Raw genomic sequence first — 24,284 nt, 5'->3', positions numbered from 1 at the left:
GTGTGTTATTGTGTGTGTTTGCACGGCGTGTGTCTCCTCAGCATCGTCCAGGTGAAAGAGACCCGGCTGACGTCTCTGACTGCCAACATCTTCATCGGCGTGTCGGTGCTGCTGCTGCCTCTCCCGCTGCAATGGATCCCCAAACCCGTCCTGTACGGCCTCTTCCTCTACATCGCCCTCACCTCCATCGACGGAAACCAGATGTGCGACCGCATGGCTCTCCTCCTCAAGGAGCAGGTGAGAAACTCTGCATGTGTGGGGTGGAAGAGGGGTGAGTGAATAAAGTGTGTGTGTGTCTGTGTGTGTGAGAGAGGGAGAGACCGTGCGTGTGTGTGTGTATGACCATATGTCGATTGCAGGGCTCTGCAGATCAAACAGTTGAGTGGGTGCCCGGTGCTGGAGGACCAGGTCTGAGTCAAATAACATTTGCAAATATAATTTTTGGTGTTTGTTTTAATCTACTCAGAATACCAGGTGGGTTTAGTGAATATAGACGGATCAGATAGTAAATTAGCATTATTATTCAATTTGTTCTCCACATAAAGATTCTGTCTGACTTGATTCTTCTTCTACTGCTGAACCTTTGAAGAGGTTCAATCAGATGAACAGAACATAAAATCAGATATTTTCTGAAATACTTTCCCAGAAACGAAATCTACAAGAATCTCTGTTCCTGTGTCTCTTCTCCTGTGTGTCCGATTTAACCTTCCTACTGGAAGCAAAGCTTGTCATTTTCCCCTCAACTGTTCTCTTCACACACTGGCGCCTCCAAATGGCAGCGAGCGGTAACTGTACAGAAAAAAGCAATGGCTCCCTCTGCTCGAAAATGGATTTGGCTTATCGTCAGTTCACTTGGATGTTCGAGCTTCACTGTGAAGAAAGATACAGTTTCACTCAACATTACATTATTGAACATGAAAGTAACAAGCAAAGAAACTCTTCATAAAATGTTCACAAGTGGATGACAAGATCACCATCTTTGCTTTAACAAGAGGCTTCAATCTCATGACCTGGACTTTATTTTGTTTCATGAGACAGATTTACAGGCCTCAACTGGGCAGAGTCTGGAGTCTTGTTTTGGTACATTCAGCATAAGTCATGTTTCTAAAATGATTGCAGGTTGTGAAATAGTTTTATTGGCTATTGAGGTGGTAGATTTTTTTTTTTTTTTGTAGGGCCTGATGCATAAACAATGTGGCAAAAAATTCAGATGAAACATGATTTTCATTATTTTATTTTTAAAGGGGCATATATAAGCTTCATTTTGAATTATATATGATATATCATTCTTTGTATTTCCTCATCTACAAGTAAATGATCATTTAAGTTTATCCTGAATTATGGAGCACTTTTTTTTTACACGGGTACTATGACTGAATCATTTATCATCCTTATGATGTTTCATAATAATTTTACTGCAATAAAAAAAGCTTGTAGAAATGTGGTGAAATAGTGGTACAGACTTTACAAATACTCACAGCTATGTGTAATGACAGCTGTTGGAGAGTCTTACAGATGTGACAAACTTAGTAAAATTGCACTTTTTTGTCGTATTTCTCATTGACATCAATACATTGATCTGATCAACACCAGTATAATCAATGCAAAATTAAAATATCAACATCATCCTCATCTTTAAGATACAACTTTATTTTAAAATTCCACATTGATTATTTTAATTAAAAGACTAAATCGTTTTTAATTTAAATAACTTGAAGAAGGAATATAATTGTCAGATACTATTTTAGTTGCTCTTTGTGAGTGAAATGGGCAAATTACATGTGCATCTCAATAAATTAGAATATTGTAGAAAAGTAAATTTATGTCAGTAATTCAATTCAAAAAGTGGAAATAACACATTATATAGATCAGTATATAGATCCATTACACACAGAATGAAACATTTCATGTCTCATTTTATTTAATTTCTTCTAATTATAGTAATTATGGCTTACATTTAATTAAGACCTAAAATTCAGTGTCTCAAAAAATTTGAATATTACAAAAGACCAATTTTAAAAAGTATGTTTAATATGGAAATGCTGGCCTCTGAAAAGTATGTCCATCTATATGTACTCAATACTTGGTTGTGGCTATTTGACTTGAACTACTGGAAATGGACTTTTCCATCATATTCTAATTCATTGAGATGCACCTATATATTGTCTCATATTCCTATCATAGGCCCCTGATTTGTATTAAATGGAAATCTTTATGATATCAGCAAATATCATATATTGTATAATATATCAGGATTTGTGATTTACAGCCTTACTAATGAGTAGCAAACATAGTCTTAGGGGATTTCACCATCCATTTATGGCTCACTGTGTGTGTTGAAATGAGGCTTGTGCATGTGCAGCAAACTTCACAATAACTTAGGTTTATGAAATAAAATCAGGCTGACATGCAGCTTTAACAAATTTGATGAAAAGAATGCATATGCATATATTTGTCTTTATGCATACACACTGTTTTAGTCGTGAATCCACAGAGTTTTATGCATCTGGCCCTTGTTGTTGAAAGGTTCAAACCTGACTTCAGATCAGTTGGGGGTGATGAGTTTGTTTTTGTTGCAGCTCCACTCAGACTTAAAAGACAGGTGTATTTTTACATAAAAGTCTTATGGAGTGCAGGTTTAAAATAATATCAGCAGCTTCTCTCCTGTAGTCCACCTCACACACACACACACACACACACACACACACAGGAGACCCCTCATGCTATAAATACACTGAAAGCTAAATGTTATTTATGATCTAAAACCCGCAGTGCACTTCTTAGGGGCGTGTGGGCTGTCCACTTCCCTTAGTCATTTCTTTAAGACAGCGGGAGACCTGAGGACAGTGAGTAAAAGATCCTCAGGGTAGATTGTATTTTAATCTGTCCTGATCCTCTCACCTCCTGCAGACGTCTTACCCGCCTACCCACTACATCCGCAAAGTGCCCCAGAGGAAGATCCACTACTTCACCTTCCTGCAGATGATGCAGCTACTGGTACTCTGCACGTTCGGCATGTACCCGATACCGTACATGAAGATGATCTTCCCTCTGCTCATGATCATGCTAATTCCAATCAGGTACGAGCACGGCCATTTTGTCCCAGAAAATGATTTTCTCAAGTGCTTTAAACCAGGATGACATTCAGCAGCTCACACATAACGAGTGCTGCTGCGTCTGACCTGAATCTGCCTCTGGATCATTTCAGACTCAGTATGTCTCTCTAATTTGCACCTTTTGGGAGGGAAAAAGTCTACAAATTTAGTTTACTTAATTTCTTAATTAATCTTTAATTCTACAACGAGGTTTAATGTGTTTCAGCTGGAAACATCTGGCCGTTCAGTTGAGATCCAAATGTTTTATGCTGCAGTTTATCTGCTCAGTCTCACTGAACAAAATGTGTGAAAACAGTGGCTGCAGCAGATGGGTGTAGTGCATTATATATGATATTTGTAAATTCAGAGAATAATTTACCACACTCTCCTTGACTTTGTTTGGTGCATCAAACTAGTAGAATATCTTCAATAACAAATTATGCTTTGTACTTGAGCTGCTTAAAGCTTAGGGAGAGCAAGTAAATTTATTTGTCTCCTACATTCCAAAGTTTAGGCATTATGATTTCCTATTTTGTGACGACTTTTAAAAAAACAAAAAACAAAACGTTGATCCGTTTTGCACATCATATACCAAGTTCACCGAAACACACAGTTAAATATTCCTTACCACACCCCTCCCTATTATAACTTTTTTTAAAGACCATATGTAAGAAAGGTTGAGAAAGGCATAATGAGACATGGGTCACTTGAAGTTGTCTTAATATATTTTTACTTAACGTTTTAGTCTATGTTGCACTGTCTGCATGGGTGTCTCCTTGAGGTGCATCGCTGTTTCACGCACCACCTGCCTTGAGGAAGTGCAACGGTCGCATGCATGAGTCATTTAACTTGAATGGTGCAGGTGAAACAGCAGCAAGCACTCGAGAGAGCTAAAGTTAAGTAAACCTTCAGCTATGCCTCAAATATAATGAGCCCCGTGGCTCACCAAAGCATTTGTTAAAGATCTGCAGGACATCCAAATAACCCGATGTAGCGACTGCAGCAAAATAATAAAATTTTGCGCCATTGGCAAAGCAGCTTTGATAATGTTGCACGGGTCAGCACTATAAAGCCTGCTCAGTCTTATAATAAAATTCTTGTTGATTTATTAACAGTGATTAACCTTAATCCATGTCTCAAACTATGCAGTGCCATGGGCCCTTAAGTTTGAAGGAATTTGGCCTGGAAAGTCCTTGAAAACTCATTGAATTTGATGTTTAAGAAGATGTGGGAACCCTGAACCAAACCAGTTAAATTATTGGAACCCTATTCACATACACTTTTCATTTCATTCATATAAAAAGAGCGATTGGAGCAGCTTTAGTACAGACTAGCTACCTGAACAGCTGCATTTGTACTTCTTCTGCATTAAAAAGACAAAGAAAAATGATTTAATGTTCACTTTTTGAGTTTAAAGTATCGTTCTGTAGTTGATACACAGTATTTCCCGCTCCTATCTCCAGCGGCATGGTGCACACTTATATTCATGTCCATCAGCTACCACTGTATCACTGAGTCCATCTCTTGTTCACTGGAACTACAGAGAAGGAAGTGATACATCTTGTCTGATAAGATCTGACATTCTGGTGTTTCTTTTGTGTTTTGTTTCCTTATGTTTTCTCTCTCAGTGCTGGTCTAGCAACTCACATAGACTCTGTTTGCTCTGTGTTTAGGAACAACGTGCTTCCTCATATCATTGAGGCCAAATACTTGGACATAATGGATGCCCAACACATGTAGCTACAGATGGAGACAAGTTATGGATCTGCAAAAAAGATGTCTGGAATTGAAACAAAAAAAAAGGAAAAAAGAAAAGAAATGAGGATTAGAAAAAAAACGACAACATATTTTTCAATGCAAAACTGTACGGAAGCAAAAAGGAGAAATACCGACTGTTTTGATTTTTGTATCCGATAAGAACATTCTTACAGGTGAAGCACTGGAAATGTGGGAAGTCGCGTGAGAGAAGAGAGACGAGAGCCGTGGGAAATATTTCCAAAGTGGACAGACGGTATCTCTCTGGGGGAAAGGTTTTGCCGAAAAAACAGGACCGTCCAGAACTCCCTGTTTCACCTCCGTTTGACCCCGTCAGCTCGTTCAGTGCCATATACCTCCATGTTCTCCTCTCACATCGTAACATTTTATCGTAACATTTTACATTATCCTTACTGGAGTGTATTAATCTGTGTGTTAAGCTAAGTAAGTGCTCCAAGTACTCACTAATACTGTGTAAGTAATCAAAATGCTGTCATTGTAGAGTACGTAGAAAGGTGTAATGGCACAATGTAAGTATAAATAATATGTTTATTTTGACACTCTTGCACTCACATTGTGTTTTTACACTGTCATTCGGGTAAATTCTACTTACACTGTGTTAATAGGTACTTCAGTACTTTTCTGTGTGGGTGAATTAACTGGTAAGGACACTGCATTTAGGCCACCGCAAAGTAAATCTGTACCTTTTGTAATTCTGTCATTGTGCAGTGGTAAAGCCTTTACATTCCTGCACCTTTTAGCTGTGATTCCCCCTTTTTCTAGAAAGGACACTTGTGCCCGAGCATATTTAGTTTCTAAGTCATTCCAACAAATGTCAGTGTTCATTAAGGAGGAAAAAAGGAACGTGTGTAAGTGTGTGAGCGTGTGTTTGCGTGTGTGTCATAGGCACATTACTAATCTGTCCTTCATCCAGCTTCCTGCCAGCTCTTTGGAAAATTTTTAAGGTGGAATTTAAGTAGTCAGCCGAATTAAAAAAAAAAGAAGAAGACATTCCACGGGTATATATTATGTGTAATTATTTAGAACGACAGCACAAACCAAAACATATAGTGAAATCTTTATCAAATTATGAATATATTAGAATATATTATGGCAATATACAAAAAAAGTATTTTAGGTTATATTAAAATAAAATATTTATTTATCATAATGACATTTTATCTTTTAAGTACAAAATGAGACTCTTTGTGTGTTCAACCCGAACGTAAAAAGTATTTCTGTTTACTCCTATACATTCCACAGTATTACGAGTGTCTTGTCTTACATCTGGCTTTGCCGCAGTGTTTACATATCAAAGTCCCTCCTCCCAGCTCCATGTCAAAGTCCAACACAGTTCTGGTGCATTGCAAGTAAGGATGAAAGTTAAAGGTAAAGGTGGAAGAAGAAAAAAAATAAAGTAGGATTAAAAAAACCTATTTGTGAGCTTTGGATTCAACAAAATGCATCAATTTTTTAGTTTTATTTTTGTGAACAAGTGTTCAAAGATGAGTTTTAGAATAATCTGGTCTTGTTTTCTATTTAGATGTTATGATTAGATCAATGCTTGCAAACGTTGTCATGTAAATCCAGACGTCTGGAGAGATTATCTTGTTATCTACAGTACAAAAAGGAAAAAAAAAAAAAGAAAATTTCTAAGCAAGCACTGGTTTGCTTAAAAGCATGGCTCATCTGGGTTTTTGATACAATGTGATGCCAATGGACATGTATCCTACACAAAAAAGTAGCAAGTTAAACAGTAACTTCTCAATAAACCGAATGCAACGCTCAATATTCAGCAATACTGTGTATAAAAACAGAGCTTCACTGGTGAGATTTCGGGTTTCCCAGCGACCCGCCAGTGAAGCAGAGACAGGCCAGCTGTATTTTTAAGACACAAACTTTTCAGTCCATCCTCATGGTACAAAAAGCTGCTCTGTGCTGATTCAATTATTGCACACATCAAGGAGAAGAATAAAAAAAAGTTGCCTGTCAACAAGGCATTCATAGTGCTGGATTTTATTACGGTTTACTTGCTTTCCCAATATCCAAATGGCAGCTCCCTCATGCAGTTCTGTTCAACTTTGTCTTACAGATGTGAGAAAGATGTCCAATTTAAGCAGATGTCTCATGCAGAGATAGCAAGGCATGAAAGAAAAGCTGGGAAGCATTTACATAATCCTCGGATTAAGGCTTAAAACAGCACTGGTGAGAGAACAGAGATTGTGAGGTATGAAGTAATATGTACAGTTTGCAATGCAAAGTTTAGTTTTTATCAAGTATCCATTATAATCCATGGCAAGGTATTAGTTTCTAACTTTGGACTGAGTACAGAGATTTAACCATTCTTCTTCTTATGTGACAGTAATGTTGTTGTTCCTTGATATCTTCTCTGTACTGATGATTTTGGAATAGCAGCAAACTTCTCTCAGAGGACTTAACATTGGATTCAGAGTGATAGACCTACGACTCCGTTTGTGAAACCTTGACTCCCTTACTCCTAATTGGATTTGTTTGAAATTGCGTACTGTGGTGTTTTTTTTTCTTTTCTTTTCCTGATTTCATATAGCCTACTTTTTCTAATCATGAATGTAAGATGTGTGGATTTTTATATAGCATACTAATTTAGGTGTCAAACAGAATCTGTAATTTTGTCAAAAAGATCAGCTATATTTGTAAGCTGTAATATGTAAAAATGAGGAAAAAATGGTTATAAAGCAGAATGTGTTGGTTTACTATAGTATATATATATACTGTACACTGAAAAAGAGAAACTATCTCAAGCTGTTTGCCAAATAAAAAGTAGTAGTGATGTAAATATCTGTGTGCTTGTGTTCATTGACCACAGATAATATATTTATAATTATTATTAGAATGTTGTCGCCCCCCTGACTGTCTCTGTAACGCCACCATCAGGACAACATTTCTTCTTGACCGACACGGCTCTATTACAGGTGTCACAAAATGTCGAAAAGTGCCTAATGGTTACATAAAGTATCCAGTGAATTAACAGGACACAAATATATTGTGGAGATAATCGACAAGATCATCTTTTTTATCTAAAAATAATTATTAAATAAATAAATAATTATTATAATATTTATTTAATTTTATTATACACAGATATACAGTTTTAATGTTTAATTTTTAAAATTGTATTTATTTATCTATTTTTTACTTTATGTTTTGGTGTCTAAACATTTTCATAAAAATGGAAAATTCAATAAAAAAATATATTTTTTAAATAAAATAAGTTTTTATTCAAACTAAGTAGAACCCCACAAATAAAGAGCCCCGTGTCTTACTCCACAAAACAAAACAAAAAAAGTACTAAGTATAAGTACCAAAAGCTAGAACTGCAACAATTATGTGATATAAACTAAACAATTTGGCATTTTTTAATCATTGGTCAGATAAAACATACAATTTTAAAACTTTGGCTCTATCAAATTACATATGACATTTTCACTATTTTAAGACACTTTGTTGACAAAAGGCTAAATCAAGAAAATAATTGTCAGATTATTTTTCAGTTATTAAAATAATCTACTCTGAATTCTACTAAAACTTTTTATTTGTGTCATGTCAGGTCATATTTGTAATCTTGTTTTGGTCTTTGATCACATATTTGGGGATTTATATCAACAGTTCACACATTTTTATTGTAATTCATCACTATATTTTGTAGGGATGTTTGTTTTAACAAAATATAACATTTGGCTTTTCATTTGGTTAAAAAACAGATTTTCTAGTGTTTATATTTCCCAAAGTCAGGACTCAGCAGAGAACACAGGAGGATCAGTGTACGGGGAACTGAGGTTTAAATCAATTTCTTCTGCACATCTCATTAAAAGCACATGACTCTCATGGGTGACTGTAATTGAAGTGGCTGCACGAACCTCAGTTGGTGTCTTTCCCAAAGCTAAAATAACAACTGCACCCTTTGTTAAACACAAGCACAAAAACAAATTTGGCAGAAAGATTAAATTTACAGAGCATATTTCCAGCTTCCTATACAATTAATCCATTTTAATTATTGATTTTGCACACTTCCTCTTGCACCACCCTCAGGCCGAAATGTCAACTTTTATTTGTACACAAGAAATCAGATAATGTTATTTATATGTTGTGAGAACTGCTGAGCTCAGGCAGTCATGCTCCCAAAGGGATGAACCTTTTTCTGACCCCATGGCTTTTCCTGTGGCGCCACCTTCAGGACAAACTTTAGATTTTCAGCCTCAACAGGCCCTGAAAGTCATCATCAGTATGAAGGATGTATTGTGGTATTTTGAATCTAAAGGACAGAGGATTCTTATCGACAGAGTTTTCCAATAACACCTCAGATATTTCAAGTTTTTGATGCCTTGTTTTTTGACTTACTTCATCCCCAAAATAAAACTAGAGCCCAATACGTGCCCTATTTTTTTTTAAAAAGAGATCTCTATTCCTTTTGTCACTGCACATTGGAATCAGTTTGTCAATTATGTACATTGGAAAATAGGCATGTTTCTTCATTAATACCTAATCATAAAAAGGTGTCCTTCAAAAATAATTTTCTCTTTGGTAAATGTTTCAATTTGTATACTATCGCCTGTATACTAAATCTGTAATGTAATTTTCTGATCCATAATTCTCTGCACAACTTTATATAATGATGAATTTTGCATAAATTTTGCATAAAGTCGAGTGCATATTAAAAGTAACTAGAAATTTTCCTCTGGGGAAATTCTGAAAGGGCCACGGGGGCTACTGCCGGTGTGTGTACACTATGATGAGATTCTTCAGAGATTTCAAACAATTAATACTAGTAATGTTATGATACTATATTATATACAAGGAGCACACCTACAACAAGCATTCCTTTTTCAAGTATTTATTTATACAGCAACCTATGCCCTTTAACCTCAAAATGTGTGTGTGTGAAACGTGTATCTGGAGGAGTATGCGCTCTTACGTATGCATGTGTGTGTGTGTGTAACTAAAATCACATAAAGTTACCTGTGTGTGTGTGTGTGTGCGTGTATGTGTGTGAGTGTGTCTGTCTGTCCGTCTGTGTGTGTGTGTAACTGTAATCACATAAAGTTACCTGTGTGTGTGTGTGTGTGTGTGTGTGTCTGGTTCTCTCTTTTTGTGAGAGATGGATAAAAGGATGAAAGGGTTTGGGGTCGACCAATCAGAGCAGAGTAATCAACGGAATTAACAGCTGTTGAATCTTCCAGACAAACAGAAAGCATTTTTGGCAAAACCATACCTATCATTGATCCTACTGCACTTTGAGCGTCCTGAGTTCTTCCTGAATAGGTACATATGTTTTTTTGTGAAAAATGAAGAAATAGCTTTGTTAGAGTGATCTGAAAAACTGTTAAATATGCTTTTCTACAGAAATCTTCCTGCATTTTTAATATGGGAGTCAATGGGGCTGTTGGTGGTGAGTCTCTAGGTGAAATTATGCCGGAGAAGTGGATGTTTGAAAATCTCCAATTATTGTTCTTTTTCGCTCATTTTTTTTCGGCCGTCCCAACTTCAATGCAAAATTTTGCCTGCGTCGCGAAAAATTCGTATTCCGTAGAGAACCCCGTGGCCCTAATTAGAAAAAGTATACGACGTTGAACGCAACTTGTTGCACCTGCGCAGAAAACCGCAGATCTCCAAGTCATATGATGAGAGACAGTACAGGTGATCAGTGTCAGATTAAAAGTAAACACAGAAATCTCCTCTCTTAACTTCCTGCTGCGGTGCGGAAATCTGTCTGTCTCTTGTGGGCCTGTCTCTCCGTCTTGGGGGCCGGGTCATGAGGCTCCAGGGGTGGGTCTCCTTCAGCAGACTCGCAGCTGGATTTCTCTCTTCAGCAGCATCCTGGAGGACTCAGAAACACGTGTGTCTGCTCACTGTGTCCGCCGCTAACATGGCAGAGGAGGCGAAGAAACTGGCCGCTTACGCCGCCGTGGACAACCACGTCCAGGTACAGTGAGCTTTTATTATAATTTATTTATTAGCTATATGTCTACATGTCCACAGCCTGCTAGCTTGTAGTTCAAACCAGCGCAGTCATTTGTAGCTATGCTAGCAACGTTAGCTAGTACACAAACAGGTAGAAAGTGATGTAGCCTAGCATGCTAACTCACTGCCGTTATCTAACTTGCACGGTTGTGGTGAGCATTAGCTCGGTGTTATGTTTGCTTCTTCCCGGGATAGTGGGCTAACTTTGCTCGGCATTAAGGACTTAATATACTAATCGTCATGTTACAGCAGGTGTTAGCTGCAAGCCAGAGCTCCAGTTTAACGGATGGATAAACAAAAATAGATGAGCTCACATGTTATGTATGATTTAAACCTGCAGAAAGGAGCTTTTATGTCCTGTCAATGCAGCATGGCATTTTTATCAGGTGCCATGCTGCATGGACACTGCAGCCTCACAGCATGCAATGAGGCTGAATGAGAGTGCTTTGGTGTCAAAAAGATTTTGGATAAATAAAATAAATTTCCTGCAGCCTAACTTAAGTACGTGATAAGTACATATGATGAGTGATTTCTCTAAAATGTCAAAATAGTGGTTTGCTATTTATTGACAGCTAAATCAAAAGTTCAAATGGGATTAGACACTTAAAAGATATGCATGTTAGTGGATAACTTGTTGCTTTTGTGTTTTTTTTATATGTATGCATGCATATATTGTTACATCCCTTTTTACCTCACCTACACATTAAAGAGAGTTTGTATGTGGTAAATGTTTGTCATTTTTTTAAAGAGTGGAAAAAAAAGACCCAAGTTTGAATAAGTGGTTAAGGATACTGAATGTTCTGTAAAATATGTTTCCATATTGTTAGTATCGCATAACATAGACAATGATACCAAAAGATGATATGTTATTTGATATAGGCCAAACTCTGCCAATGATATCATCCGACCAATATATCTACCTGGCTCTATTGCGTTTGTTCATGACTCTGTGAGAACAAAACATGAATACACTTTATTTTAACAACTCTCCTGGTCTCTGATCATGTCCATTTGCTGCTGCTTCTTTTCAACAGACCTCCAGTCGAGTCAGTGTCAGTTCATGGCAGCTTCTTCCTCTCAGTCACTTTAAGGGCTTGGTGTGAAATGTTGCATGGTTGCATCAACTTAAAATCTTTTCTGTCTCACATAGAACAACCAGGTGGTTGGAGTGGGCAGCGGATCAACTATTGTCTACGCTGTGGACAGATTAGGTGAGTGAAAGAAATGATGACAGACTAACTACCTTCTGTCTTTGAGAGAATTACTTCAATTGTTTGAAACTGCTTGACATTTGGGTTTTATAGTGTAAAGGTTTCAGGTTCATTGATTGGAAGCCCAAGAGTTAACACAACCGGAGAAAAAAAGTCTGGTCTCATGCTGCAGGCCTTTATTTATTCAGTCATTCATTACCATTAACCGCTTATCCGCAATCGGGTCACGGGGGCTGGAGCCGATCCCAGCTGTCATTGGGCGAGAGGCGGGGTACACCCTGGACAGGACGCCAGACTATCGCAGGGCTGACATAGAGACAGACAATCACACTCCCAGTCACACCTACAGGCAATTTAGAGCATGTTTTTGGACTGTGGGGTGGGAACCCACGCTGACACGGGGAGAACATGCAAACTCCACACAGAAGAGCCGCAGGCGGGAGGCGAACCGGCGACCCTCTAGCTGTGAGGCGAGAGCGCTAACCACTACACCATCGTGTAGCCCGGCCTTTATTTAGGTCACAGGTAAAGTCAAGCAGTACTGGACTCAGACTGACACGGCTCTTGCAGGATCCCAGTCAGAATGCACCCTGAATTCTGTAATAATTCACATTTTTGGTAAATTGTAAATTGACTGCACTTATATAGCGATTTTATCCAAATCGCTTTACACTACAGACTGCGCTCATTCACCCGTTCACACACACAGTCATGCTGGTGGCCGAGGCTACCAGGACACACTGGTGCCACCCGCCACCATTGGGAATTCATTCACACACCGATGAACGCAGCATCGGGAGGCATTTGGGGTTCAGTATCTGCCCAAGGATACTTCGACATGTAGGCTGCCATGGTCAGGGATTGAACCACCAACATTCCGATCAGCGCACAACTGCTTTACCAACCGAGCCACATCTTCTTTGGGCTGGGGCCGCCCCGTGCAGAAACTGGACTTACACGCAACCAAGTTCTAGTGGCCAGTTACCAATGACAACAGCTGTTCTTGTGTGTGCTTGTGTATGTGTGCGTGTGTGTGTCTTAGGTGCATATTTATGAGTTACAAAGCCTAAACATGATAACATACAGCTTGTAGTCACATCTTACTTCTGTGAGAACACAAACTGGGTCTCTCAGGCCTGTAAAGAGGAAAGCTACAGTAGAGTCTCCTATGTGTATGTACTGGAAATCTTCATGTAAAAATACTTTTTCCTTTCATTATCCTTCTTTACAAGTGAAATGCTTAATAATTCTAGAAGAATCAGCAGCACTTAGCATTGCTTAATGCGACTCTGTATGTTGTTTTTTTTCAGCTGAGAGAGTCCGTCAGGAGAAACTCAACATCGTGTGTGTGCCCACCTCCTTCCAGGTTGGTTTGAGACATTAAGTCTTAATTATAGGCCAACATGACTGCTGATTATTTCCACTCTTGTAGTGTAATGCTGCAAACGCAGCGGAAACGGAGTGTGCTGCAACATCGTGGCTTTGAATGCAACTCATTACCTCACACTGTCTTCTCTGTTTTTCTCTGAACACCTAAAATACATCTTAATTTGATGAATAACAGTTTTCATGCTTTTCTGCTATTTGTCTCACTTTTCCTGGTCGTCACATTTTGTCCCGTCTCTTGTCCTCCCACAGGCTCGCCAGCTGATCCTGCAGCACGGCCTCACGCTGTCGGATCTGGACAGGCACCCAGAGGTATGATGAGCTTGTTACGAATGAATCTGAAACCTACGGAAATGAGGAAAGGCCGCAGTATGCTGGCGTTCAGACCCTGTCAGCTCAATTTGGAGGATAGGGAAAATTACGCCTGTGCAATACAGAAAAAGGGAAAAGGGCATGAATGGTAAAGCTGATTTTCATATTTTTTAATGTAGAGGATGGTTCCTTTGCTGAACTATTTTTAACCTCTTCCCACACAGCTGGATGTGGCTATTGACGGAGCAGACGAAGTGGACGCAGATCTGACGCTGATAAAAGGTGGAGGGTGAGTACAGTTTAATACAAACAGCACCTCATAGCTGGCGTCTCCTGATTTCTGTCTCACACTTGTCCTCTCTTTGTCCCACAGTGGCTGCTTGGCTCAGGAGAAGATCGTAGCTGGCTGTGCTAAACATTTTGTTGTCATTGCCGACTACAGGTTTGTATTTGATACTTTAACTCGAATTACTAGAAAGTGGGTTTTTTTCAGCCCTTAAAGGGAAAAAACAAACATTTGTTCTGTGGTTTTTAATTGATCATAAGTTAAATGTAGATGTATGTATTTATAGGCTGTTGTTTTCTGCCTTGTAGAAAGACTTTAATTGCATGTTTGTATTAGACTTTATTGTCAAAGACTTGTTAATGTGGTGTGCTTTGCTTTTCATAACCAGCAGTTTATAAAAAATGAAGGTTGCTTTCACATATAAATATCTGGAGTTGCTGCAATTCAGTAGTGAAGTTGCAACATTGCTGCATTTTTCATTTGGTTTGCTTTATCAAGTGCACCAAGCATGTAAACAAATGTCGCGCTGCTGGGCGGCGTCCTTCATCTGTTGGACAGAATATGTGAGGGAAAGCTAGTCGCTGCCTTTAATGTCTTGTTGGTGGGGTTTCTTCACTTATGCTGCATTGATCCGCTGTGCGGTTCAATCCATTAGCTACCATTCTATCTCTAAAAACTTCTATGACTTTGTGTGTGTAGCCACAAGCAGCTGAGTTATGTGATCATCTGACCATATTTCAATTGAGGCCTTTACTCACCATGCTCTGATGTCTATTCTCAAATGTTTTGCCAAAATTCAACCCAGAATGCGCTGTATTTTGGTTTGTTTCCTTCCTTTGGTTCGGACTGCGTTCTCACCTCACTGAAGAGAACTCTGGAAGCAAACCAAAACCTTCTTTATTAGCCGACCAGAGTTTGGTTCTTTGGTCGACACCAGAGTTTGTTTGAGCATTCACACTAGCAAAAAATAAACAGAATATCTGACAAAATGCACGCAAGTAGTGTGAAAGCACCCTTGGTGAACTTGCAGCACAACTCTTTAACTTCCTTGATTCACCATCCCTTGTGTCACTGTTTTTTTTAGACTTTTAGCGTCAGGTGACTGCAATGTGAAGGTTTGAATCCCCGGTTTCAGTCAGTTTTTCCCAAATTTGGGCATCAACTTGGTACCAAGTACCGGCTCTTTTGTGACCCACAAAACATCTCATCAGATGGCGTGCCAAAGGATACGCTCTTATTAAATACTGTAGCTTAATCTGCCTCTGTGAGAAAGTCGACATGTTTGTGCCCAGATTTGGTTCTTATCTTCCTTTTTCCTCTGCCAGGAAGGACTCCAAGGCTCTGGGCCAGCAGTGGAAGAAGGGAGTTCCCATTGAGGTGATCCCCATGGCATACATCCCTGTCTCAAGGACGATAGCCAAACGATTCGGAGGGGAGGCCAGCTTACGGATGGCTGTCAGTAAAGCGGTAAGTGAAGGATTCGCTTGGCTCTCATTTAATTTCTCATCTCATTCCTTTCATTTTGCTGTCTTTATAAGACCTCTCTCTTAGCTGCAGCAGCATTTTCACAGTTATTTTCACCCAGTTTTGCTTTGTGTTGGTCCTGGGTAGATTTCTGTTATTTTCATACAGTACTGTTAAATCCCTCTGTTTGGCTTATGGGGATCCTCAGGTTAGGTTAAAAATGATGGATGGTGATAACTTTTCATGGTGACAATAAATCCAGAAGAGCATAATTGACCTTTATCAAGACATTAAATAAATCGTAACCTGTTTGCTCACTGCCGTCTGCTCTGGAGCAGATTATTGGCTGAACTGGCTATGAATCCAGATGTAACTGCATTTCTCAGGATGTGTGTGTGAGCTTAACAGTACAATGTGGAGGTTCTGACCTCTAGTAGCCCTATGGAGCCTTTTTGTTTGTCTTGTTCACGCACACATGTACACACACGTCTTCGCATGGACATGCTGGTGACGTAAAGCACATTTCTACCAATGGCTTCGCACTATTTGTCTAATCTACAAGCAGTTGTAAAGTGGCAAAATGTGCAGCAGTGTGCAAGCGAAGGTCGTGGACTGCGAGCTACTAGATATGGATGTAAACACTGTATGATTTAAAATAGTTTGGTTTTTAAATCTGCTCTGCAAATGTGGAAGGAAACACATTCAACACCTGTTGCGCAATGCATATTGGTGACAAACTGGTAAATATGAGTGTGGTTTTATGTATAATTTTTATTTTTAATAAACAAGAAAACTCCACAGAGCATGTGTAAGAAACGGCTTGTGACATGAGTCAAGCTGAGGAAAGTTTGGACTGAAACCAGAGGACAAAAATTACACACACACACACACACACACACACACACACACACACACTCACTCACACTCACACTGCCTCATTAACAGTCTGTAGAGTAGATCGTTAATGTTTTACTTCCTACTCAGTCCTTTTAAAATGAACAACAGACAGGAGACTGTTTGTTATTCTGACTCTGCATATTTGTGTTGTTTCGTTTGACTGTTGGGCTTGGAAACAGTTTGTGTACTATTGAGTGGACAAGTTCCAGTTTGTTGACACAGGAAGCCTTGATGATCACTGATGTGTTACTTCATCAACCGTTGTTTCGTAGTTATACAGGATCAATTCACAATAGCAAAGGCAAGTTGAATGCAAGTTCTTTTTTTCATTTTTTTAAAACTAAAAAAGGGTTGGCACCCAGTTGAAGTTGGATGAAGGCTTCAGAATTAGCTGGATTTTGCCAAGTTCTGCTTTCAACCTCAAACATTTATACTGTCAGTGCACTGATGACCAAATGACATTAAAACTGGTTGGCCTTCAAATGATAACTCTGTCTTCAGTAAAGTACACTTTTATTTGGTCCAGTCATTGTCAAACTGTAATCACTTGGCAACCCCTCTAGGGGTTGGATTACAATTTATTTTTCTTTCAAATGATTTTGGTGAGTGATTGAGGTCTGAGTTGTGTCTTTCTGGCTCTCAGGGCCCTGTAGTCACTGACAACAGCAACTTTATTCTGGACTGGAAGTTCGAGCTGGCTCAGAACTGGAAGGAAGTCAACACCGCAATCAAGATGATTCCAGGTGAGCAGCTGGCTCTCGGTTTATTAAAGGGACATATGCTCATTTTCAGCTATTTCAGTAGAAACTCAAAATGCAGTATTTTTCTCATACTGTCTGCTCCTTGCATGATGGGTTCACTTGTGTGTAAAAACGATGGGTTAAATGCAGAGCTTGAATTTCCCCATTGTGGGATTAATAAAGTATATGAAAACATGACATAATGATACATTATTATTTCTAATGCACTTTACATTATAAAATAATCTCCAAGTGCTACAGTACATACAGCTAATAAAAACAACATTAAAACTTCACAACCTTACACAAGTCTTGATGGCTTGTTTAAAGGTAGAGTTTCTGAAGTGTGTTTTTTTTAATATACTTTATATAGCAGCTAGATCTGCTTTGTAATTAAAAAGTCAAGGGCAGCTAATTTTTTTTTTTTTACTTTTACAGTGTGGGACCTTTAAAACAAAAGTAATTTGTGTTACATGATGTGAAAATTGGAATCTGTAATGCAAGACTGGGACACAATCGGCAGCAAACAAAGTTGATACTTTAATTTAACCAGCCTAAAAAAATTGATTTGGCCTTGCTCAACAGAAGTTGTGTCTGTGTGTCTTCTCCAGGTGTGGTGGAGACGGGGCTCTTCGTCGGCATGGCTGAGAGAGCCTACTTCGGGATGGAGGATGGAAGCGTGCAGGTTCGAGATCCTCCAGTCAACTGAGGAGGTTGCCTTGTTCACTGGCGTCCCTGCTCTTGAATGACGTCACTTTTCCCGCAAGTGCCCACGACTTCCAGCCGGTCTCAGACTGTGTTTTTGGACAGAGCTGCTTCTCCTGCAGAGCTGGACCAAACTGTAGCAAGAATGTTTTCACTCATCTCAAAACCAGAAACAATTGAGGGTCACTTGGTTTTTCTCATCCTGCAGGTGGTGCTTCTGACACTGTGAGCTTTAAAGTGCCTGATGGGCAAAATCAAGTGATTTTCTCTGTTTTCTCTGTCTGTGTTGTTGCTCAATTTAGCTGCCTTGTCTCACTCGGGATGTTGGCTCTTCCTGTAATTAGCAAGTTTGACTGAATGTCTGCAGAGCTGCGGTTCTCAACCAGTGTGCTGAATCACTGCAGTGCTGCAGAATGAAGCTACGGCGTGCCTTGAGATTATATTTGAACTCCTATTAAAATGATAAATAATGCTATTAAAGTTGCATTTAAAAGCTTCTAATCATACGTCAAACTATTCTGCTACTGTAGGCTGTGAACTGGCTTTAAAATCTGATAAGCCTTTAAGTCTTTTTGTTTAATTAGATCACAGAAAGAGGAGTAATATTAACTCTACTACAACATCAAGAAATACTGCATTTCAGGAAATTAATTTCTGTAATTAATATGCTAATTTCAACTGAAAAAGGCTGCAGAAATTAATGAAATCTTTGACAATTTAGGGACCCCCTGTGGGGCAGGGATGAAGCTTTTATGTGGTTATTGTGTTAGTGACAATTATACAACGTCGCCCACACACCGTGTAGCACAGAGGTGGGCTGCCTGTAATAAATATCATGTGGACATTTCACAGGATTTGGAAAATACAACATAGAACAAAAACTGGTCTGCACATAGTAGAAAAGAACCATGTAGGAGGTACGAATGGGTTTCTGCACCAAAAAGGTTAAGAACCAACAAACCAAAGGACAAGGTGAAATCATCCTGTCGTTGTACAAGCATGCACTTCCTGTTTTATCTTTAAAAAGTGTTTTTCTGTGTGGCAGCAGCAGCAGCTTCATCGTTCCTCCTGTGCCTCAGTATAACCTTTCTGCTCTGTGTTACCTTGTGCGTCCTCCAGCAACATGTGGCTCATTTATCACATAGTGATGTATTTATTTTCATCTCAACCATTCAGCTGCACTTGCCAACAAATTTACATCCTCTTTACAAGGAATTGTACTTGTTGAAGTGTTCTGGAAAACTTTGCAGGTTAGACGGATATAAATTACTGGATTTTTATGTGGACAGGAATCATTTCTGTCACCAGGAGATCCCTTAAAGGTACGGCTCAAAATTTTGGCAATAGGTTTATGTATTTTGGGTGATTTTTTTTTTTCACTGGCCATTTGGGTATGTAGAAATTATATGCATTTGATTTCATTTGGTTGTTGAATTTAAGCATATGATAGCCACAGTAACCATGGACCCTATGATCTTCCTAAGGGAAATATTCGTGGTTTTGTCTGAGTTTGAACAGCTGTTCCTGTACAGTTACACTCGTATGTCAGCAGAGTTAAAGTCCACAGACTCACTGTTTTACAAAAAAACAACTACAGACTGTATGTACTTTCATGCATGTACCTCCACTGTGTTTGCTCTTTCGTTGTGCCTGTAATGTTCTTGCAACGAGCCAAGTCTTGTGCCATCACCATCATTTTTAAAATAGCTATGGAGGCATGTAGAACATTTTGAGGTAATTATGATTGGCAGTTATGCTGTAAAATGGTCAGGTAATGGTGATCTGATGTAGCTCAAATCTGCACACAAATGGCAACACAAGTGCATTTTATGTGCCTTGGCACGCCAAAGCAACCCTGTGTTACTCAGATGTAGCAACAATTATTGATTATGAAGCGGATCATATTTCTGGAACAATGCTACATTTCAATATGTAAATGTGTAAACAATCTAGCAGTAAGAGACAAAAGATGAATCCTTAAAGTTTGGTTTAATTTGTGTGCAGCTCCTAAAAAAACATCCAAGACATGTCATGCTTCACAAGTTACGGTCTTTATTGAATATTATTTCTAATCATTTCAAGGTTTTGAAGTCTTAAAAAAACATTATAGTGCAGTTTTGAACGTGTTGTCGAAGATCTAATGCTGTTGAATTGTCTGAAAATACTTTATGTTTCAAAACAATATTACCTCTCCCTCCCCTCAAAAGTAATCACATCAAGTTGTCTTTCTTTACACCATGGTCAACTTACTCCACTTTTCAGAACAACACCCATAGTTTGATAGTTGTGATAGTTTTGTCATTTTTCTCTGATATCTTCTGGAATGCAGCTATTCACTCTGCTTTTGGCTCACAATGCCTTACACTTTATGGTTTGTATGTACAACTCTGAGAGACTCGGAACACCAAGGCTAGAAAATGAAATATAAGCAAGCTAATAAGTAGCTGACTTTGGGTCAAGTTGTACATCACGTTGGATATTTTTGCACCAGCATTTCTCTTGTTTCTCTCTTTACCAATTGACTGTGATAATAATTTTGCTGTGAAGGTACTACTTCCTTTGTCAACCAATACAGAACCATAACAATAACAGTATGCCTCCTTGTTTTATTTCTTATGATTCAGTGAAATGTTTGTCAATTGTTTCAATGTCTTTGTGGTGGAACACAGACTTAGTTCCAAAATTAAATACTGCAACAGAAACTATTTGTCAATGTAAAAATAGATAGGCAATAGATTTGGATAATTGTTTTTCTTTTTACTTGTTTTAACTCTGCAGATGCCATATAATACTATTCTATAATACTATATATCAATCTAGTAATCAATTAAATAACCAGATTATTACAAATTATGTAAAATGTTGCATTCCTTTTTTAAAGATGTTTTTTTCTGTCGATGTACTAAGTCTAAGTAAAGATTTTATTTAATTTTTTTCATGCTTAAGACGATAAACTAAGCTTTTAAATGTAACCAAAGATAACATTTGACAGAAAACCTTGATGGTGCCGTTATCTTTCATTGACACTTGAGGGCGCTAAAAATCCAAACAGCTTAATTCTGCTGCAATGTTTTCACCTTATTTATATACAGTCTATGGTTTTCACTCAGCACAGCAAACTGGGTTCACAGTGACCTTAAACCACCTAAAGGCATTAATAAATCACGGCCTATTCGTCTGATTGAGTGTCTGTACCGCTACAGATGCAATAAGCGGTAGGTTGCAAGAAACTCATGTAATGCAAAAATAAATAAATAAATAAACTAAGAAAGTTCAATGACTCGTGGTTTATATGCAGTTTTATATACGGTCCCTTCTAAAAAAAAAAACTAAAATGCTTAAGCATTTTCGAGTCTTTCGTGGACATTATGTCATAGCTCTTCCTGTTTGCTCAGTGAGAAAAGTGAGAAAAGAAAACTCGTGATCAGGAACAGGAACTGTGCAGCGAGGCCACGTTGATGCTTTCAAGTTTTATGTCGGCTGTCTTGACAACTACTCATGAATGGCATCTCAAACATCAAATCAGGTGCTTACATTCAGTCAGCGAAGGCACACCTCGACCAATAGCATTGCTTCTTTTGGGCCTTGTCTCTCTATTGGACGGAAGGCGACACATCCCACCAATCATATATCCGCCACAGGATTCGACATCAGGGATTTTTTTGCGTCACCTTTCGCTCCTGTTGTGTGCCAACCACCAATACGCATGCGTCACTTTGACCGACATTGGACTAGCCAATGAAATGCACTGTTTGGGGGGCTGGAACGTCCTAAGCCCGCCTTTTTGAGTGACAGCCTCTTGATGCAATCGCATTCTGCTTAGTATGCGAGTCTGCATGATTGACAGCAAACGGAGCAATGAGAGGCCGATTTATTATTTTTTAACGAACGCAGGGGTTTTACTGTCCAATCCCAGTGTAGAAACAAGGCGGGACTTAGCGTTACCAAGGCAAGTCTTGAGTCAAGTATAAAGGGAATAACATGGTGTCCCAGTGGCTGTTTATGTTTACTTAAAGAAGGGATTTGAAAGGGCGTTTTGCAAGACACGGCGAAGTTTTCTTTGTAGTTCCACTGTTTTTAGCACTTTACCTTTTTTATGTTAAGATTTACAAGGCCAGTGGCATGTAAATCGCATATTTCACTAATGTGCCAGTCTTACAAATGGAAAGGGGGCTTCACTTTGGAAACGTGAGCATTTCCCTGGTGCTCCTGCTGTTGCTGAAAGCCCTCATCGGATTCGGGACTTCGCAAGCTCCGGGCTCCGCCATCGGGAGGGAGTCGCAGTCCGCCACCCGGGGTTCAGGTCCGACCTCGGGGGAAGATGGTGCAAGAGTCATGGAGCGGAGCTTGGAGAACGTTGGCTCCCCGGTCATTGTAGCAGACGTTACCGTGGAGGATGACGAGAACGGGTCGGCGGGGGAGGCCGACGAATCAAACGGAGAAAGTAGCGGAAACGTCCAACCGTCAAGGTAATTTATTTTTAAATTGTCAAGTGTTAATGGCCAGCTAGCAGTTAGACCCATGATGTGACACTTTGAATTGACACCTACAAATGTGAACGACCTCCACAAATATTAACAAATAAACGTAATAAATTAATGTAAAACTAAATTTCCAAACTAGCTAAAACGTTGCATTTATCGGTTGTGAGCCAGCTAACGGACAGTCTCGCGCTTAAGACGCACGCGAAGTATTCCTCCGCCTCTGCACTGCACTCAAAAGTTGTTGTTGCTTGTGTCCCCCCGACTCATAAACATAGTTTTAACACGCATTATCCCGATTCATTTCCTAATATTTTTTGATAACATTTCGTGCATGACATGTTAAGCGGTGCCAGATAACTGTCAGAGCACACAACCCGTTTTAAACGAGCGTGTTTGACTTCGTGTCCGATAATGGGAACAGAGTTTCGATTAAAGTTTGAATGGAAATCGCGTAGACATGAAAAACACAGGCGAAAGGCTTGTGGTTTCACTATAAGTACCTACTTACTACCTACTAGTTTTTACTTGTGGTTATTTTGTATACTAGTCACACTATGTTGTTAAAACTGAAAGTTTTATGTAATGTAGACTATCCTGCCCCCCGCCCCCCGCCTGGCATGTCGAGGCTTAACACGCTGCAGATCTTGACTGAGCTGAAAGTTTGAGTGGTCCTCCTTCGCACTGACAGCGGTTGTTTCCAAAGTTTCCACCGTAGAGACTGAGACATATGGACAAATATGCCTTTTTTCATCAGTGTTTGTTGAAAGCTGTATTGACACTGTATGCAGTGACAAACTGGAAATACTGGTAGCTGACGTTGTCATTTTGCTGTCATTCAAGCACTTGCGCTCTGCGGCCATCGGTCCAATTGAGTCCACATGTCTGAGAAGTCCAAAACTGCACTTGCTTCAATTTATGTGATAAATACACGAGTTTCTATTTAATATAAAATTATATGATGGGCAGGACCATACCTGCTTTGTTACCGGTGGTTTTTGTCAGATTTTCTTTCCACATTTGTCAGAGTGCACTGTTGAGTTAATTTGCTTTCCAGTTATTATCATACAGAAATCACATTACATGAAGGGAACATTCCTTATCACTTGACAAGAAAGCGATAGCATCCTCACACGATCCACCGCTTATCACCCGTCTGCAGATAGGCTTCGTCTTAGCTCAGAAAAGTAAAGTAGGAATAAAGTAGGCGTTTGTGTATTTTAATTAACCTCAGCTGATTGGGAGTGTAGCAGGAAAGGCAAATGATTTAAAGCTTAAAGTGCTTCTGCAAGAATAAAGATTTCATACATGATCCAGTGTGTTTGATTTAATATGTTGTGATTATACCTGGCTGCTGGGGTCTGTTGTCATTTAACAAAGTAGACATTTAAAAGTAGAAAGGGGAGTTGCTTTGCTTAAGATGGATGTTATTGTCCTAATTGAGATGTTTTATCTTGGACATAATCTGAAAGCAGTGTTATAAATCAAAAGCAAAACATTTAATGGCAAACATGTCATTTGCATGTTGTTTTGATATGAGTGTTATGCAAAGGCATGTCACTCAGCTGAGAAAATCCCCAGTCAGGCAAAAGTTTATGGCTTCGCACAGACCCTAGGTTTACCGAACCCTGTAAGACCTGCTGCTGCTCCTGCCCAAAGTGAGATGTAGTTCTTGGCGCAGTGGGTAGGGCATTGATTTTGTCTGCCTTGGTAAACAGTAGGTTTGACGCCCACCTTAGATGTTTGGTGCAGTGTATTCTTCATGATGTTCCTCCTCTCTGCCATGTTATCCTTTTTTAATTTTTTTTTACCAAGACCATTACAGATACTTTTGACTGTGAAACTGCTTCTTGAATCATTCATATTCCAGTGCCATGTCTTTCCCGAAGCATATCAGGTCATTCACTAAATTATTCTGTCTGTAGTATATACATGTCTGTCTGCTTTTCAAGAGA

General features: G+C 39.1%; 3 protein-coding genes across 5 annotated transcripts in view; all 3 read left to right on the top strand.

Annotated features, from left to right (window-relative positions):
- The window catches only part of slc4a11 (solute carrier family 4 member 11), a 131,227-nt gene extending 123,562 nt beyond the window's left edge, over positions 1-7,665 (top strand). For all 3 annotated transcript variants that reach the window (XM_059352896.1, XM_059352894.1, XM_059352895.1), the window contains 3 exons: positions 42-237; positions 2,911-3,080; positions 4,769-7,665. In XM_059352896.1, the coding sequence (XP_059208879.1) occupies positions 42-237; positions 2,911-3,080; positions 4,769-4,835 (433 nt within the window). In that variant the 3' untranslated portion in view covers positions 4,836-7,665. The remainder of the gene's footprint in view (positions 1-41; positions 238-2,910; positions 3,081-4,768) is intronic.
- A 2,751-nt stretch (positions 7,666-10,416) lies between these two features.
- On the top strand, positions 10,417-20,437 carry rpia (ribose 5-phosphate isomerase A (ribose 5-phosphate epimerase)). Its single transcript, XM_059353370.1, has 9 exons — positions 10,417-10,809; positions 11,998-12,058; positions 13,369-13,424; positions 13,697-13,756; positions 13,981-14,045; positions 14,130-14,198; positions 15,368-15,509; positions 17,047-17,146; positions 17,755-20,437. The coding sequence occupies exons 1-9, from the start codon at positions 10,639-10,641 to the stop codon at positions 17,850-17,852; spliced, it is 822 nt and encodes a 273-aa protein (XP_059209353.1). The 5' UTR covers positions 10,417-10,638; the 3' UTR covers positions 17,853-20,437.
- Positions 20,438-21,701: 1,264 nt separating this feature from the next.
- Positions 21,702-24,284, top strand: part of eif2ak3 (eukaryotic translation initiation factor 2-alpha kinase 3) — a 33,588-nt gene continuing 31,005 nt past the window's right edge. The window contains exon 1 of the mRNA XM_059353304.1: positions 21,702-22,317. Coding sequence (XP_059209287.1) covers positions 22,010-22,317 — 308 coding nt within the window. The 5' untranslated portion in view covers positions 21,702-22,009. The remainder of the gene's footprint in view (positions 22,318-24,284) is intronic.

This window comes from Centropristis striata, chromosome 16 (genome assembly GCF_030273125.1).
Source record: "Centropristis striata isolate RG_2023a ecotype Rhode Island chromosome 16, C.striata_1.0, whole genome shotgun sequence".
NCBI lineage: Eukaryota > Metazoa > Chordata > Actinopteri > Perciformes > Serranidae > Centropristis > Centropristis striata.
The sequence above is the reverse complement of the archived record's forward strand: the minus strand, read 5'-3'. Positions and strand labels throughout refer to the sequence as shown.

Excerpts from the sequence above, each read along its gene's own strand:
- rpia (XM_059353370.1), top strand. The coding sequence starts at position 10,639 with ATGAGGCTCCAGGGGTGGGTCTCCTTCAGCAGACTCGCAGCTGGATTT. Across the intron at positions 14,046-14,129 it reads ACGCTGATAAAAGGTGGAGG|TGGCTGCTTGGCTCAGGAGA; the intron begins GTGAGTACAGTT and ends TTTGTCCCACAG. Across the intron at positions 17,147-17,754 it reads CGCAATCAAGATGATTCCAG|GTGTGGTGGAGACGGGGCTC; the intron begins GTGAGCAGCTGG and ends TGTCTTCTCCAG.